A 15181-nucleotide genomic window follows, 5' to 3' on the forward strand; every position below is an offset into this window, starting at 1 on the left:
ATCAACACCAATATGCAGTCAACACTCATCTAAGTGAGTAACTGCCTCCTAGAATCTCTCACCCACTTCTAGAAGAGAGATCCAAACAACCCTAAGATAAAGGGACGGTTATCCACCATCAGAAGTGGAACTACTTCAGCGGTGGATATTGGTTCCTTCCCTATAAATACACTAACACATTCAGGTAAACCTAAGTTCCAATACTCTAAAACCTGCTTACCCCCTTACTAACTTAGGCATCGGAGTATCTTTGCAGGTACCACCCCCATTCTTTCAAACACGCAACTCGGACGGCGGCTCCCAGACATAAGGCAAGTCGGAGACCCCCTTTCTCCAATGCTTGGGCCTTCCATTCAAGCCCAATCATCCGATTCTAGGTAAAACCCGGAACATTGGCACCGTTGCCTGGGACCCGAGGATCAACGCATAATGGCGGACGACCAGCATGAAGACGGACACACTGCATCTGAGTCCGATCAAGAACATCAGGACGCGGTCAACAACGACCAAGCGATGATATCTCTACAAGGAACGGAAGGACAGCATGGTGAAGGACCCTCGAATACCCAGGGACCAAAGAAAATCTCCTCTGGGGTTTTTCGTCCCAGGAAAGAGGGGCAACCTCATTCTACCGACCTCATGGGGCTGCTACATGGCCATCAAGGTCGGCTCGAACAGTTAGAACAAGAGATGGAGCGACAGCGTGAAGCAGAGAGCAACCTAAGGAGGGAAGTCGAGCAACGAAAAGAGCTTGAAGAAAAGCTCTCAAGGCTGGAATCCAATCTCCGAAATAGGGATTTTCGTAGAGATCGGGAGGACACCACATTGGGGGAAGAAGACCCGTTCGTTGAGGAGATCATGAGGGTCAAAGTTCCTAGAATCTTCAAAAGCTCTGACATGGACCTGTATGATGGGACGACCGACCCAAAGCATCACTTTAGCAACTTCAAAAGTCATATATACTTGGCCGATGCATCAGATGCTACCCACTGTAAGGCCTTTCCGACGTTTTTGACAAAGGCAGCCATCAAGTGGTTTGATAGCCTACCCGCTAGGTCAGTCACCAGCTTTGACGACCTCTCGCGTAAGTTCCTCACGCGATTTTCAATTCAGAAGGACAAAGTCAAGCATACACCTAGTCTACTCGGAGTAAAACAGGAAGTAGGAGAATTCCTGAGAGACTACATGGAAAGATTCAACAAGGCGTGTTTGGAAATTCAAGATTTACCTACTGAAGCAGTGATAATGGGTCTCGTTAATAGACTCCAAGAATATCCCTTCTCCCAGTCCATCTCAAAGAGACACCCGACTTCCTTGAGTAATGTACAAGAACGAGCTGAGAAGTACATCGATATGGAAGAAAATGACAGGTTTCGGGAACCTAGTTGGTGGCTAGGGCACCCCCACCAATCAAAAGAAAAGGAGAAGGAGCCCAAGAAAAAGGAAGAAGTCGGGTCCGAGAGGCCCAGAAGATACCACTCCTACACTCCTTTACGAGTTTCCCTAGTCGACGTCTACAGGAAAATTTGTCATACTGAAAAGCTTCCTGCCCCACAACCTATTAAGAACAAAGGGGGGGGAACGGTAATGAATACTGTGAATATAACAAACTGTACGGACACTCTACTAATGATTGCTACGACATAAAAAAATGTGATAGAAAAGCTGGTCAGGGAAGGTTGGCTAGATAGATATCTCATGGAAAGTTTAGGCAATCGTGGAAAAAGAAAAAGAGATGATAAAGGTCACGGACGAAGATGTCCGCCCCCGCAGAATCTAGAACGACATATCCATATGATATCGGGAGGGTTCGCAGGAGGTGGATTGACCAAATCATCTTGAAAAAGGCATTTTAAGAAAGTCTACCAACTCGGGAATGAAGGGCCCGACCTCCCGACTATTTCTTTTACCAAGGAGGATGGGCAAGGTATTGTGCCCAGGCACGACGACTCGGTAGTAATCACTATGATTCTCGTCAACGCTCATCTGCATAAAACTTTGGTGGATCAAGGGAGCTCATCTGACATCTTGTTCAAACAAGCATTTGATAAGTTGGGACTGGACGAGAAGGAGCTAAGGGCCTACCCTGACACTCTCTTCGGATTAGGGGACACTCCCATTAAGCCACTGGGCTTCATGTCCCTGCATACAACTTTTGAAAAAGGGATGAAATCCAAGACTCTAAACATCGACTTCATTGTCATCGATGTAGCCTCTGCCTACAATGCCTTGATAGGCAGAACAACCCTAAATCGGCTTGGAGCAGTGGTTTCTACCCCCCATCTTTGCATGAAGTTTCCAACACCGGAAGGGATTGCTACCATCAGAGGAGACCAGAAGCTGGCGAGAAAGTGTTATAATGAAAGCCTAAACCTAAGAGGTAAAGGCAAAGAAGTCAATACCATTGAGTTCGGAGGAATCCGAGTTAAGGAAGAACTACGACCACAACCCGGAGGAAAGAACAAAGAGATACAGATCGGGCAAGAAATCGGGAAGAACACGAACATAAGAGCCAATTTAACAGAAGACCTGAAGCAGAAACTGGTACAACTCCTACAAAAAAATTCCGATCTCTTCGCTTGGAAAGCTTCTGACATGCCTGAGATAGATCCCAAACTCATGTCAAAAGATTGGCTGTTCATCCGGGATCCCGACCTGTTCAGCAAAGAAGACGGAAGCTAGGACCTGAATGGGCTCAAGTGGTCGAAGAGCAAGTGCAAGCCCTGCTTGAGGCAGGCTCTATTAAAGAAGTCAAGTATCCGGCCTGGCTGGCAAACGTGGTGTTAGTCAAGAAACAGAACGGCAAATGGAGGATGTGTGTCGACTACATTGACCTTAACAAGGCGTGTCCTAAAGACCCATATCCTCTACCAAATATTGATACCCTAGTGGATTCCAGTCTGGGGTATCAATACTTGTCGTTCATGGATGCATACTCGGGATATAACCAAATCCCTATTTATAGGCCAGACCAAGAGAAAACATCGTTCATCATGCCCAGAGCAAATTATTGCTACGTGGTCATACCATTTGGATTAAAAAATACAAAGACCACATATCAAAGGTTGATGAATAAGGTGTTTGCACCTCATCTGGGAGAATTAATGGAGGTATATGTAGATGACATGCTGGTGAAAACCAAGGATGATGCCGGCCTCCTGTACGATCTCTTGCAAGTCTTCAACACCATAAGATTGCATAGGATGAGATTAAATCCCGATAAGTACACCTTTGCAGTGGAGGCTGAAAAATTTCTAGGATTCATGCTAACACAAAGAGGGATTGAAGCTAACCCCGATAAGTATAGAGCGGTCCTGAAAATGAAGAGCCCGACCTGTTTAAAGGAAGTTCAGCAGCTGAACGGTCGACTTGCAGCTCTATCCAGGTTTTTGGCAGGATCAGCATTAAGATCCTTACCACTTTTTACCCTACTGAAAAAAGGATGCCAATTCGAATGGACTTCTGAATGTGAAGAAGCCTTTCAGGAGTTCAAAAGGTTTCTGAGCCATCCTCCCATTCTTACCCGGCCAAAAGCAGGGGAAGAACTCGTGTTATATGTAGCAGTCGCTGAGAAGGCCGTGACGTCAGCATTAATACAGGAAGATGAGGTCGGACAACATCCTGTCTACTTCACAAGTAAGGTACTACAAGGCCCTGAACTAAGGTATCAAAAATTTGAGAAGTTCGCATACGCCTTAGTTGTAGCATCTAGAAGGCTTCGGCCTTATTTTCAAACTCATACTATAAGAGTTCGGACGAACCAGCCCATGAAGCGAATCCTTCAGAAAACAGATGTTGCGAGCAAAATGGTTCAATGGGCTATAGAGTTATCCGAGTTTGACTTGAAATACGAAACTTGGACAGCTATCAAAGCCCAATGCCTCACCGACTTCGTGGCCGAATACGCAGGAGATCGAGAGGAGGCCTCCACAACCTGAGAATTGTACGTGGATGGCTCCTCTAACTAAGTCAGAAGTGGCACAGACATAATACTGGTTAATTAAGAAGGAACTCAAATAGATATCTCCTTGAAATTTGAATTTCCGGCCTCCAATAATCAGGCAAAATATGAAGCCCTGATTGCTGGGCTAAAGTTAGCCAAAGAAGTCGGAGCAGCCAAAGTAGTAGCCTTCAGTGACTCTCAAGTTGTGACTTCTCAAATCAATGGAGAATATCAGGCCAAAGACCCAAATATGAAAAGGTACTTGGAAAAAACCATGGAGTACCTCAGGCAATTTTCAGAAACCGAGGTCAAGTACATAACTTGGGAGCTCAACAGTAGAGCTGATGCCCTCTCCAAGTTGGCAAGCACCAAACCAGGGGAAAATAATACAAGCCTGATACAAGAAACTCTCCAAGAGTCCTTGGTCGCAAAGACGGATAACAGGCAGGATGTTTTGCCAGTCTTCGGCCTAGATCTCATATGGATGACACCACTAATCGAATACCTAAAATTCGACATCCTTTCCGAGGAACAAAAGGAGGCTCAAAGACTTAGAAGGGAAGCACAGAACTATACCTTGGTGCGAAACGTCCTTTATCGAAGAGGGTTATCTACACCATTGCTAAAATGTGTCCCGATCTTTAGTACAGGAGAAGTATTAGAAGAGGTACATAACGGGATTTGTGGAAATCACCTCGGAGTAAGGTCTTTAGCCAGAAAGGTGATACGAGCCAGGTTCTTTTAACCGACCTTGCAAAAGGACGCTACCGACTTCGTCAAGAAATGTCAGCGTAAATTCTCCCTGGCCTTTTGTAAAATGGAGATTGGACCTATTGGGACCTTTTCCTCAAGCACCTGGATAAGTAAAATACCTTATAGTGGGGGTAGACTACTTCACAAAGTTTTACCTACCACAATTCTAGTTTTTTCTTTTACATTTCCCTCTTTTTGCCACATCCGCTTCATTTCCCATTCCTATCGCGCCGTCATTCTTGCTGTCACCAACGCACCTCAGCGTGGCCACCTTTCCTCCCCTGTAGATGCTATGCCGCACCCTCCCCGTGGAGCGATGCTGCTGCGTTGTGCCGTTCGTTGTCCATCCCTACGTCACGCCTAGATTCGCCCGTCTCTGCCTCCATGCTGCGTCGTCGCGTCAGGGTCGTTCCCTTCACTTCTGCCACGTGTGCCATCACGCCTCCTCCTCCTCCTCCACCGCCGCCGCCGCCGCCGTGTTGTCAAGCCGCACCACTCCAAAAGTTAGTAGATGTTTTTTTTTCAGTTCAGCGAATGTTTCTTCCCTATTCCGCAGTTCTGAAACTAAGTAGAAGGTTTCATATGAGATTGGATGTTTCTTTTATTAAGATTGAATGTTTATTATCTCTGCATCGGCGACGTGAACGGCGTTTTACGCGGTGCAATGCAGTGGCAGCGAGACAGTATTTTATGCATCAGAATTAATGCAAATAGACACAACGACCGGTGAGGCATATCGACGCAGTAAACAACAGCTCGACCGGAGGGGTGTGATCACATAACCGACGTAATTTGTCCTTGAAGTAGCAACGTGAACAGCGTTATGCATTATGAGGCGAAACAGCATTCTGCATGTCTGAAAACGGTGCGCGCATTGCAAAGGTGATGGCTCGATCTGAGCGACAGAAGGTCAACACGAGGAGAAAAATGATTATTATGAGAGAATATGTTTAGGGTGGTTAATTTACCTAATCCTAATTATTCAAAACTTAATTAATTTTGATTATTCAAATTCTGATTTTTTTTTAAAAAAAATTTAAAATTAATTATTAAATCGAGTTGTTTAAATTTGCTAGTTTAAGAGTTCGCCCCTCTATAATTTTTCATAAGTATAATCGACATCCAAAAAAGGAATATACAAGCAATTGAATTGGGTAGTGATGATAATATCCACGTATGCAAAAAGTTCATGATAATGATAAACGCTACGCAAGCAAGCTCAGCTCCTTACACTCAATTATCGTTAGGATGATGTTAGGTAGACAAAAAAAATAGTCAGAACTTATCTTATTTAATATTAATTAATTATCGTAACAATTAATAAATTTTAAATAAGACAAGTTATAATATCGTAATAATTTTTATATTATTTTAATTATTATTTAAATCAACCAAATAATTATCACTATATATATATATATATATATATATATATATATATATATATTATAAATAAAAAATTGTCATTTAACACATAAAAATAAATTAATCATTTTCTCAAATTAAAATTCTTAATGAGCCATTTTACTTTCTTAAATAAGATGTGTCCTACTCATGTTATGCAAACACTCCTTTCTTTAATGTGAAAGTTGCATTGTCCCCCCCCCCCCTTTTTTTTCCCCTAAAAAAGGAATATATATATATATATATATATATATATATATATATATATATATAATTCTTTGAAAATATATTAAAAATATATAAGTTAATATTCTTAATGGAATCTGTTTTACGTTGATTTCTTAATCAAAGAGAAGGGCACACTCTTTGATTAACAGACACAATAAGATAAGAGGAATATTAGGGACAGTAATTTTTGTGATTTGTAGATATCAAATAGTCATCAATGATAATTTTAATGGTGTGAGATTGGTATAAGATTTCATCTAAAGACTCACTTTTCTTTGCTGGTTACATGCTGGCTAGAATTTAACAAAGTTGCTGGCCCTAAACTTTTCCATAAACCATAAAAGAATACTCTTCTCTTCTTTATTTACAAAATAAAATCGATACTTAATTTGGTCCATATTTATTTACACAACTGACACAATATAATCTTAAAAAAAAAAAAAGAAATGAACAACATAATCCCTAACCATATTATTTTGAAAAAAATTATCTTTAAAATGATGTCATAAAAAAATTAAAGTACAAAAACCTTTTAAAAAAAAAAAGCATTGAAAGCAAGAGATGAGACAAGAGAATAGTGATATTCATGGTGTTGGCTTTGGTAACAGAGAAGATAATATGATGAGATATGGTAACACAATAAAAATAGTCTGTACAGGTAGAAGTTTTAATAATAAAGATGAGAGAGGTGGTGGTAGTGATTGGTCGATCTTGTTGCTACATAGAATTTTATGGCAGTTTAAAACCCACACATATTACATATAATATTTAAAACTGCCACAGAATTAATTTTTGATAGTATTATGTGTAAGCTCTTTTAATAGCTGGATCTTGTTATTTCAAAATAATATTATCAGAGAGACCATATATATTATCTTCTTTTTTTTTTTAAGAACCGTGCTATCCTTCGTGTAAACGAATTAGGATTGGATATAAATTAGTGATGATTGTTTGATTGATTAAAATAATAATAATAATAGTAATATAAAATATTTTAAGTTGTTAAAAAACGTTTAATTTAAATTTTTATATATTATAAATTAATGATAAAATATTTAAATTAAACAGTAACAACGTAAAATATATTTATTATTATAATAATAAATTTATTTATTTTAAATATTTTATTATCAATCATGTAATACCTAAAAAATTTAAATTAAATATTTTTTACAAATTAAATTATTTTATATTATGATTATTTTAATCAATCAAATAATTATCATTAATTTATGTATATAATTATAATGATTATTAAAGGGCAATTTACAGAAATAAAATGATTGAAGGAAATCTTTACGCAAATACAACATTGGCAAACTCCAGACGCAAATACAACAAACGCAATTGTATGTAATCCATTACACCCTGTAGTGGAACCCAATTCCACGTAATCCGCTACAGGCTATCACGAATTACGTTGATGACTTCAATACTCATAAACCACTACACCCTGTAGCGGTTTATGACCAAATTGTGTGTGTGCATATTCCGCTACACCCTGTAGCGGATTATGAGTAGAGTGGTTGATTATATATATATATATATATATATATATATATATATATATATATATATACACCTGTGTAATAGTAACAACTGATGATGCAAAATGCAAGAATTGATACAAAATGTAATCGTCATTTGCAATAAGTCGTACGAAAATAATAGCCACCAGGCATTAACAATAACACAAAATAAGTTAACTACATAACTCATACAAATATAACTATCACAAGTCGTTAACCCTATCAGAAAATAAATAAGTCATAATTCATACAAGGATAACGGTCGGAAATAAGACAATGGGAGCTACTGCTGGTCACCATCAACATCATGGTCGCCCACGAATGGACCAAGTAGGTGCGAGCCTGTGCCACATCGAGTCGGACGCCTAACCCTGGCCTCTCGCCGATCTCCGGGTGGAGCCTCCTGTAGCCCAACTCCAACTGTAGATGGTGGCGTCCCCCCCATGCCGAACCAAGTGTCGTACGGGCTGCCTGCGGGCTCATTCAGGTCGACCGGGAGCTGGGTCTTAGGAACCTGGGACAGCATATCCGCTGGCTGTGGCCTATACTCCGGAGGGTCGGACGAGCCGCGTGGAATCATACTCTGGTACTGATGAACGTCGTCACCCCGTATGATCTCAGCAAAATCTGCATAGAAGTGGGGTCCAGCCAGTTAATCGTCCAAATCCATGGTGACCACGGGACGATCCAGCCTCGTCATCATGGTGGACGGGAGGTGCTTGTCCAGCACGAGCATCCCGTCGTCTAGCACTAGATCGACGAAGGCGATGATCTGCCTGGCCTCCGTCATCACCACCAACCTGCTCCTCCTGCATCGTGTCATCTAGCCAGTGCCACTCGCGATCAGTGCACATGTCCCAATGTGTCGTCTTTGCTCCACACGTCTGTTATCCGGCATATCCGACGCTGGAACTCTAGTCGGCGCCTACGACGACCCTCTGAGTATAGCATCGTCCGGAACCTGAGTCAGCCTGAGGTCGGCGAAAGCAATTCCTGGTGACAGAATCCTATGTGCAACACGGTGCCACCAGTCCAGGTACTCAGCGGATGGACCAGGATCAGCCACTCTCTTGACACTCAAGAACTCGCTCGTCCAAATGCTGACATTACAAGAGAGTACGGACATTGCGGCGGTTTTTTTTATTATTATTAGCGGTGGTTTTTAAACCGCCACAAAATCAAATACAGGCGGTTAAGTAAACCGCCCTGGATAGTGGCGCGGGCAATTGTTTTAGCGGCGGTTTCCAGCGATCGCTGGTATAACCACCGCTAAATGGAATGAGTTATTTGTGGTGGTTTTAAACTGCCGTTATTTGAAAAACAGGTTTTAAAAAAAAAAGTTGTGGCGGTCAGGAACCGCCGCAATTCAGCATGCATTTTTTTAAAAAAAAAATAGCAAATGTTTATAACCCCCACAATCTTCACTATTATATTAAAAAAATAATTTCTCCACAAAGTTACCTAATTTTTTCTACAACTAGCCAAAAAAACAAATTTTGATATTCCTTCAGCTTCTTCTAAAGAAGAATACAACGGTAATAACTCACTCAAATCCATCACATGATTCAAACAATCCTCAGCCATATCTAACTGCAAGACAACAAGGCACTCACTTCAGAATATTTTGACATGGATAGATTAGAAATGAAATTCAACTTAGGTGTTGGAGAAATACAATTTAAGTTTCAAATAACATAGAAAAGTACCCTTCCATTAGACATAGCTAATTCTCTCATTTGCTTCCATTTAGACTCACTCTGCATTTCTATTGCAATACTCTGCAGTGAAAGAGGGCAAAAATTATTCATGGCATGAAATAACAAGTGAAACACAAATATAGAAATTTGATAACCAAGTTAACAACTTTTACAAGCCAACTAATATCTATTTGTAAGCATTACAAGAACAAACCTTTACAACTTCTAATCTTCCAAGCTGTATTGTGCAAAGAAAAATAGTTCACCTATGATTTGGAAATTCTGAAACTTTCATATGAAAATAAGAGCAACAATCGAACAAAGAAGTAAAAAAAGAAATATAGTAGCTTGTGCAGATACTTGTCGCACACAAGTCTGAACTGAATGAAAAATCTTACCATCAATTGCATCGGTATAGTAGCGAAGCATCTCTCTAGCTCTACCTCTTCTAAAATACACTTTGACATTTTGCGAGAAAAGAAAATACAGGTAATTAATATCAATAAATAATAAAATTCTGCACAGCTACTAGATCTAAGGAATTATAGAATATGCAAGAATTTGAACCTAAGTTAGAAGGAGCTTCATATGAAGCAGACTCATGATATTTGGACTTTGGATTATAAGCAAAAGTTGTTTGTCTTCATGACAAGAAAATCAATCATCACAGAACTTTCATAATTATCCAAGTTCAGGATTATTTATAGAGGTAAATCACCTTTTTGTCAAGGTTAATTGCTTTTGTACAATCCGCCTCAGCTTGGAGGTCATTGCATAAAAAGTTAAAGGATAATAATAAAATAAAATAAAAAATCATAATGCTTGCTAAATAACTTTTGAGAAGTGAAAGGCAAGAATGATATGCTACCTTCCAAGTTCTAGATAAGTTTGGGACCTATCACTGTCGTATGTTGCATTGTTGCTGTTTAGTTTTATGGCTTTCGAATAAAATCCAATGGCTTTCTGCCACTACTTGTCTTTGTAACCTTGATTTCCCTGATTAAGTAACAAACTGAAAAAGTTAAAAAATAAATTAACAAAATAGTAATAATAATACAAGAAGGAAGAAAGAAAATTCAGCGTATAATGTACATGGATTCAAATGAAAGATAAGCATGGTTTATAACAGCTGAGTTTTAGCCAAATATGATGTCGTAAAATGTGCCAACCATGTTGCATAATTATATCAGAACTCATAAAGTGCTGAACTAATCTAACACAGTTGCAGAAATACCTTTTCTTTCACAATTTCAGCAGATTCTTCCCTAGTGACAACATTTCTTGGTGATTTACTTTTAACAGCAATATCAACCAGCTCTTGCAGGCATTACAAGAACAAACCTTTGCAACTTCTAATCTTCCAAGCTATATTGCTAGTTCAAATCTGTAATCAAGGTTAGTAGCTACTTTAAGAGCATCCTCTATCATCCCCCGTGATTCCAAGGATCGAGCCACGCTACCAAAAATATACTTCTAATTAACTTCATTAAAATCATAAAATGTGAAACATACAATAAATTATAGAAAGAGATGTAAAGCAGAAATAACGATGTACAATCTTTCAGGCTCAATCATTATCTACAACTTAAATCACGTCATGCAAAGTGGAAAAAAATGTAAGTAACAAGTCAACCATAATTGCATAGTTTATAAGGCCTCATCATTATGCAATACCAATATTCAACTATTACCAAATTATTCCAGTCCCATAAATTACTGCATAATAAATTAGCAGAGAATAATATTATAAAATTGATCATTATTTCATTAGAATTTGGGCATAGTCAAAAGCAAAATAAAACTCAAAAATAGTACTCAATTAAGCTACCAAGTTTGCCCTTCATCCTTTTTCACGATGCACAATAATTCAGGTATTCATACATACATTGTCCATGTCCTTAGTGTTATATGTGGCACATTTAGAATTCATGGTACCTTGTTTACATTTTTAAAGGTTTTTAGTTTTGTTATGGTTTGGTTTGATTATGCTGGTTCTTTTTTGTTCCTGGCTTTATAAAAATGTAGAAGTAGCTGAGTAACTCTAATGCTATGCATTGCATTATGGTTTCTGATTATTTGTTAATGTACTTTTATTTTTTGTTTTTACCACATTGTAAGGAAGTTGTTCTGTATGCTAGATATAATACAGGGGCCAATTATCAGAATATAAGAAGTAGCTCTAGAACTAGGTGCATCAGTTGAGTTATGAGTGTTTAACGACCAAACTAATAAGTTTAGGGAAAAGAAAACAAACAGTAACAACACCTATAAACACCATAAATTGAATAGCATACTATTTCTTGTAATCTGAAAAGTAAGAATATCATTTTAGAACATGAAAACTCATCAGGTTTCCTTTTGTGTTCAGAGTATAAAAGAGATTTTACAAAAAATTTCAACATAACTAGTGTAAGTACATGCATAAAAGAATTATTTATCTTCTAAATAAAATTTCTTGCTGAGGTTTTTTATTTTTATCAATAATAGAATTCCTCTCCTCGGTGATCTTCGAAATAAGATCCCTTGCCTGAAGTAATAAGTTTGGTACAGATAGTAGAGATAAGATGGCATTAATTATGAGTCTCCTATAAAATAAAGCTAGTTTAAGTGTAGAATTATTAAGTATTTATAATATACCATAGAGGTAATAAAGTAATTAGTAATAAGTTATTTTGTTATAAATTTTATTCATATAACATAAATAAGATATAAACATTCTAGTTATTAATAAAAGATATTTTTATTAATAACTAGATAGAATAGTTATTTTTGATTCAATCAATAAAACACACTTCATTCAGTTTACATCTTGGCTAAATGATCTCTTTTTTTTCTGTTCTTTCTTTTTTGATTCTACAAATTCTGCAGATTATGCTTCATGATCAAGAAGTTTTTACTCTGAAAATCTTCTTTTCTTTTTCCATTACTATTTGTATATGTATGTATTGTTTCAATCTTAATTTTTCTAATCTCATCTTATCGTCTTTTAAATTGAATTGGAACATATTTTAATTTGAAACGAACTCATTTCAGATCTTATCACACTATAAGAAATGGAGTCTACTAGTTCATTTGTTCAACCATTACAATCACTAATGTAACTAAAATGAAATAAAATGAATAAAATGTCTTATCACACTATGCTTTGCCTGTTATTAACAAAATAAGGTCTTATCGTAATAAAATAAGTTTTTTTCCTCACTGAGAAAACAAAACAGAGCCTTTGGGGATATAATTGGCTTAGACATTGCAAAGCATGTTTCGGGGATGGATGCTTACAAAGAATTGCAAAGCATGTAAGAGTATAAAAATATTTGTTATATAAAGCTTACTTATTTCTACTAATTAATTTGTTATACCACTCCATTTTGATGCGCTTGATCTTTATTTCTCTATAATTTAAACATTAGTATGATAATATTCATCATTTTGAACAAATACCGACTAAGATAGTAGATAGTAATAACTGATTAACTAGAAAATTGGTGGTTATGGCACTGATTAATCTAATCTAAGAAATTATTCTATATTAAAAACCATATACCTAGTCCTGCTGGACAATGAGATAGGATGGTTAGAAGACAACAAGTGCGGCCAAAACTAACTATTGGTATGCGATTAAGAAGATAACGATTAATGTGGACAGATTTGAATTCTGAAACCAAAAGGAAAATAGCACAAACTTGAACGAGAGGTTTTGTACATACTAGTAATCTAAACAAAGAAGCTGATCGGTAATGGACCCATTGGCAACGGGAAGCGTGTTGCAGCTGGTATTGACGAGCGGAGGGGAACGGCGACAAGGATTCGCGCGCGGAGGTGTGTTTCATGCCTCTGCCCCTTTTGTGTTCGTGCGACGAAGATAAAAAGTGCGAATCTAATTCTTTACTATATATACCCGAATCAAGAAGAACAAGATCAATCTAAGACAAATTGAAAAGTGAAACCAAAAAGAAAAGTCAACCAAATTGAAATAGGGCTTAGCAAACCTAGGTTTTGGACCGATGTTAGAGGGAGGGAAAGCGACTCAATGATGGACACAGCAATGGCAAGGAGCCAGGAGAAGCCTACTGGAATTGACTGAGGGGAGCACCACGGCGGCAAGGACTCTCAGAGAAATGGTTCCCACCCCTGCACAATTGACTTCACGCGAAAAAGATTCTATGAACGCGCTATGTTAATTTGTTATATATATCATTGTGTTGTTTTTCAGCGGTTGGGACGTGTCACCGCCGCTATGCTATTTAATTTTGGTGTAGTTGTCAAATTGCTACGACAACTGGCACTATCCTGCCAATCTGCGATGGATTTGTAAATGGCCGCCAATTTTCTACCGCCATCCTCCGTATCTGTTGTAGTGTGATGCCATGTCCTATAGTATGTGGGGAACCATCTATCTCCACCCCTGCCGTCCTTACTATGAAGATACTCTATGTTAAGCGCTGTCTCAGGCAAATGCTGTACACCCCTAGTTGTGGAAAGACCCTATCTACCTGATGCCACTCAATCACTGCAAAGTATATTAGACTGGTGACGGTCCGCCATAACCGGCTGTGCTCCTCAGCCAGTATCTCCAGATGGATGACTGCCAATACGTCCAGAGAACCATAAGGCTCCCACACAATCTGATAGTCAGGAGGCAAGTCAGCATTGTACCAATGTATACATATAAGTAGGGGAAGAGCTAATAAAATAATGAACAACAAAAACAAATTACTTACATCTCGATGTGCCAGTCGATCCAATGCCAGACGATATTGAATAATTCATTGCTCCTTCCCATCAGAAGTGGGCAAATATGTGGCCCATCTGAGTTGCATAAATAGAACGTAAGTATGTAATTTCATATATAAAACATTATGAACTTGAAAGAATATGTGATGTAAATTATACCTGGATGCCAATGGAAAAGAGAAAGTGTCAAAACCCTATGGCCTCAGTTGGGGAACCGCCAAAAGATCCATGACTGCAGCAATTGTAGGGGTCCAGCCAAGTTGGTGACATTTCTGTTCGCCACCCAGCACATGCATCAGTACAACCACGCCAACGCAGCGGCGCCCCAGCTATAGCTGCCCATGTCGTCAAGTCTCGCCACAAAAGGCAACCAGAGATGGTGGACCCGATTAGCACTCTTGTACATGAACAACTGTGTCGACAGAAGCATCATAATATACGCACGTGCATATATGTGCATGGTCTCCTCCGAAGCATCAGCTGGTAACACCCTGAACCGCTCATGGAACCATGTGAAGTGGACTGTGTATAACTTTCTCTTATCCGGTGGCGGAAGCTCACCAAATAAGTCCTCGAACCACTCCCATGCCGGTCTGGCCCCCTCGATGTGCAGGTAGAAGTCTGTCATGCACCCAGAAACAGCCTGGCCATCCACGGGCAGCCCGAGCTGGTATGCCACATCCTGGAGCATGATAGTACACTCTCCGAACGGCATATGGAAAGTGTGGGTCTCAAGCCGCCACCTCTCGATAAATGCCCTGACTAGCGGTTCATCCAACCAAAACCAATGCGCGTTCAGCCTAACCAGGTGGTACAACCCAGCCCTCTCCAAGTAAGGTATGATCCTATCATGTAACGGCATATTCTGTTGCCTACGGATGCTATAAATACAT

At 38.9% G+C, this 15181-nt stretch overlaps 1 protein-coding gene across 1 annotated transcript; it reads right to left on the reverse strand.

The window, feature by feature from the left end:
• Positions 1–9318: 9318 nt before the first annotated feature.
• Positions 9319–10106, reverse strand: LOC107644326 (putative coatomer subunit beta'-3). Its single transcript, XM_088486177.1, has 4 exons — positions 9953–10106; positions 9769–9792; positions 9564–9635; positions 9319–9447 (listed from the first exon to the last, which is right to left on the reverse strand). The coding sequence occupies exons 1-4, from the start codon at positions 10019–10021 to the stop codon at positions 9319–9321; spliced, it is 294 nt and encodes a 97-aa protein (XP_088342303.1). The 5' UTR covers positions 10022–10106.
• Between the last annotated feature and the right edge of the window lie 5075 nt (positions 10107–15181).

Source organism: Arachis ipaensis, chromosome B5, assembly GCF_059453495.1.
Source record: "Arachis ipaensis isolate K30076 ecotype BB chromosome B5, ASM5945349v1, whole genome shotgun sequence".
In the NCBI taxonomy this organism is placed as follows: Eukaryota; Viridiplantae; Streptophyta; class Magnoliopsida; order Fabales; family Fabaceae; genus Arachis; species Arachis ipaensis.

Coding starts and splice junctions, on each gene's coding strand:
- LOC107644326 (XM_088486177.1), bottom strand. CDS start 10,021: ATGTCAAAGTGTATTTTAGAAGAGGTAGAGCTAGAGAGATGCTTCGCT. Junction 9,793..9,952: donor CTATACCGATGCAATTGATG/GTAAGATTTTTC, acceptor TGCACAATACAG/CTTGGAAGATTAGAAGTTGT. Junction 9,636..9,768: donor GAAGATTAGAAGTTGTAAAG/GTTTGTTCTTGT, acceptor CTTTCACTGCAG/AGTATTGCAATAGAAATGCA.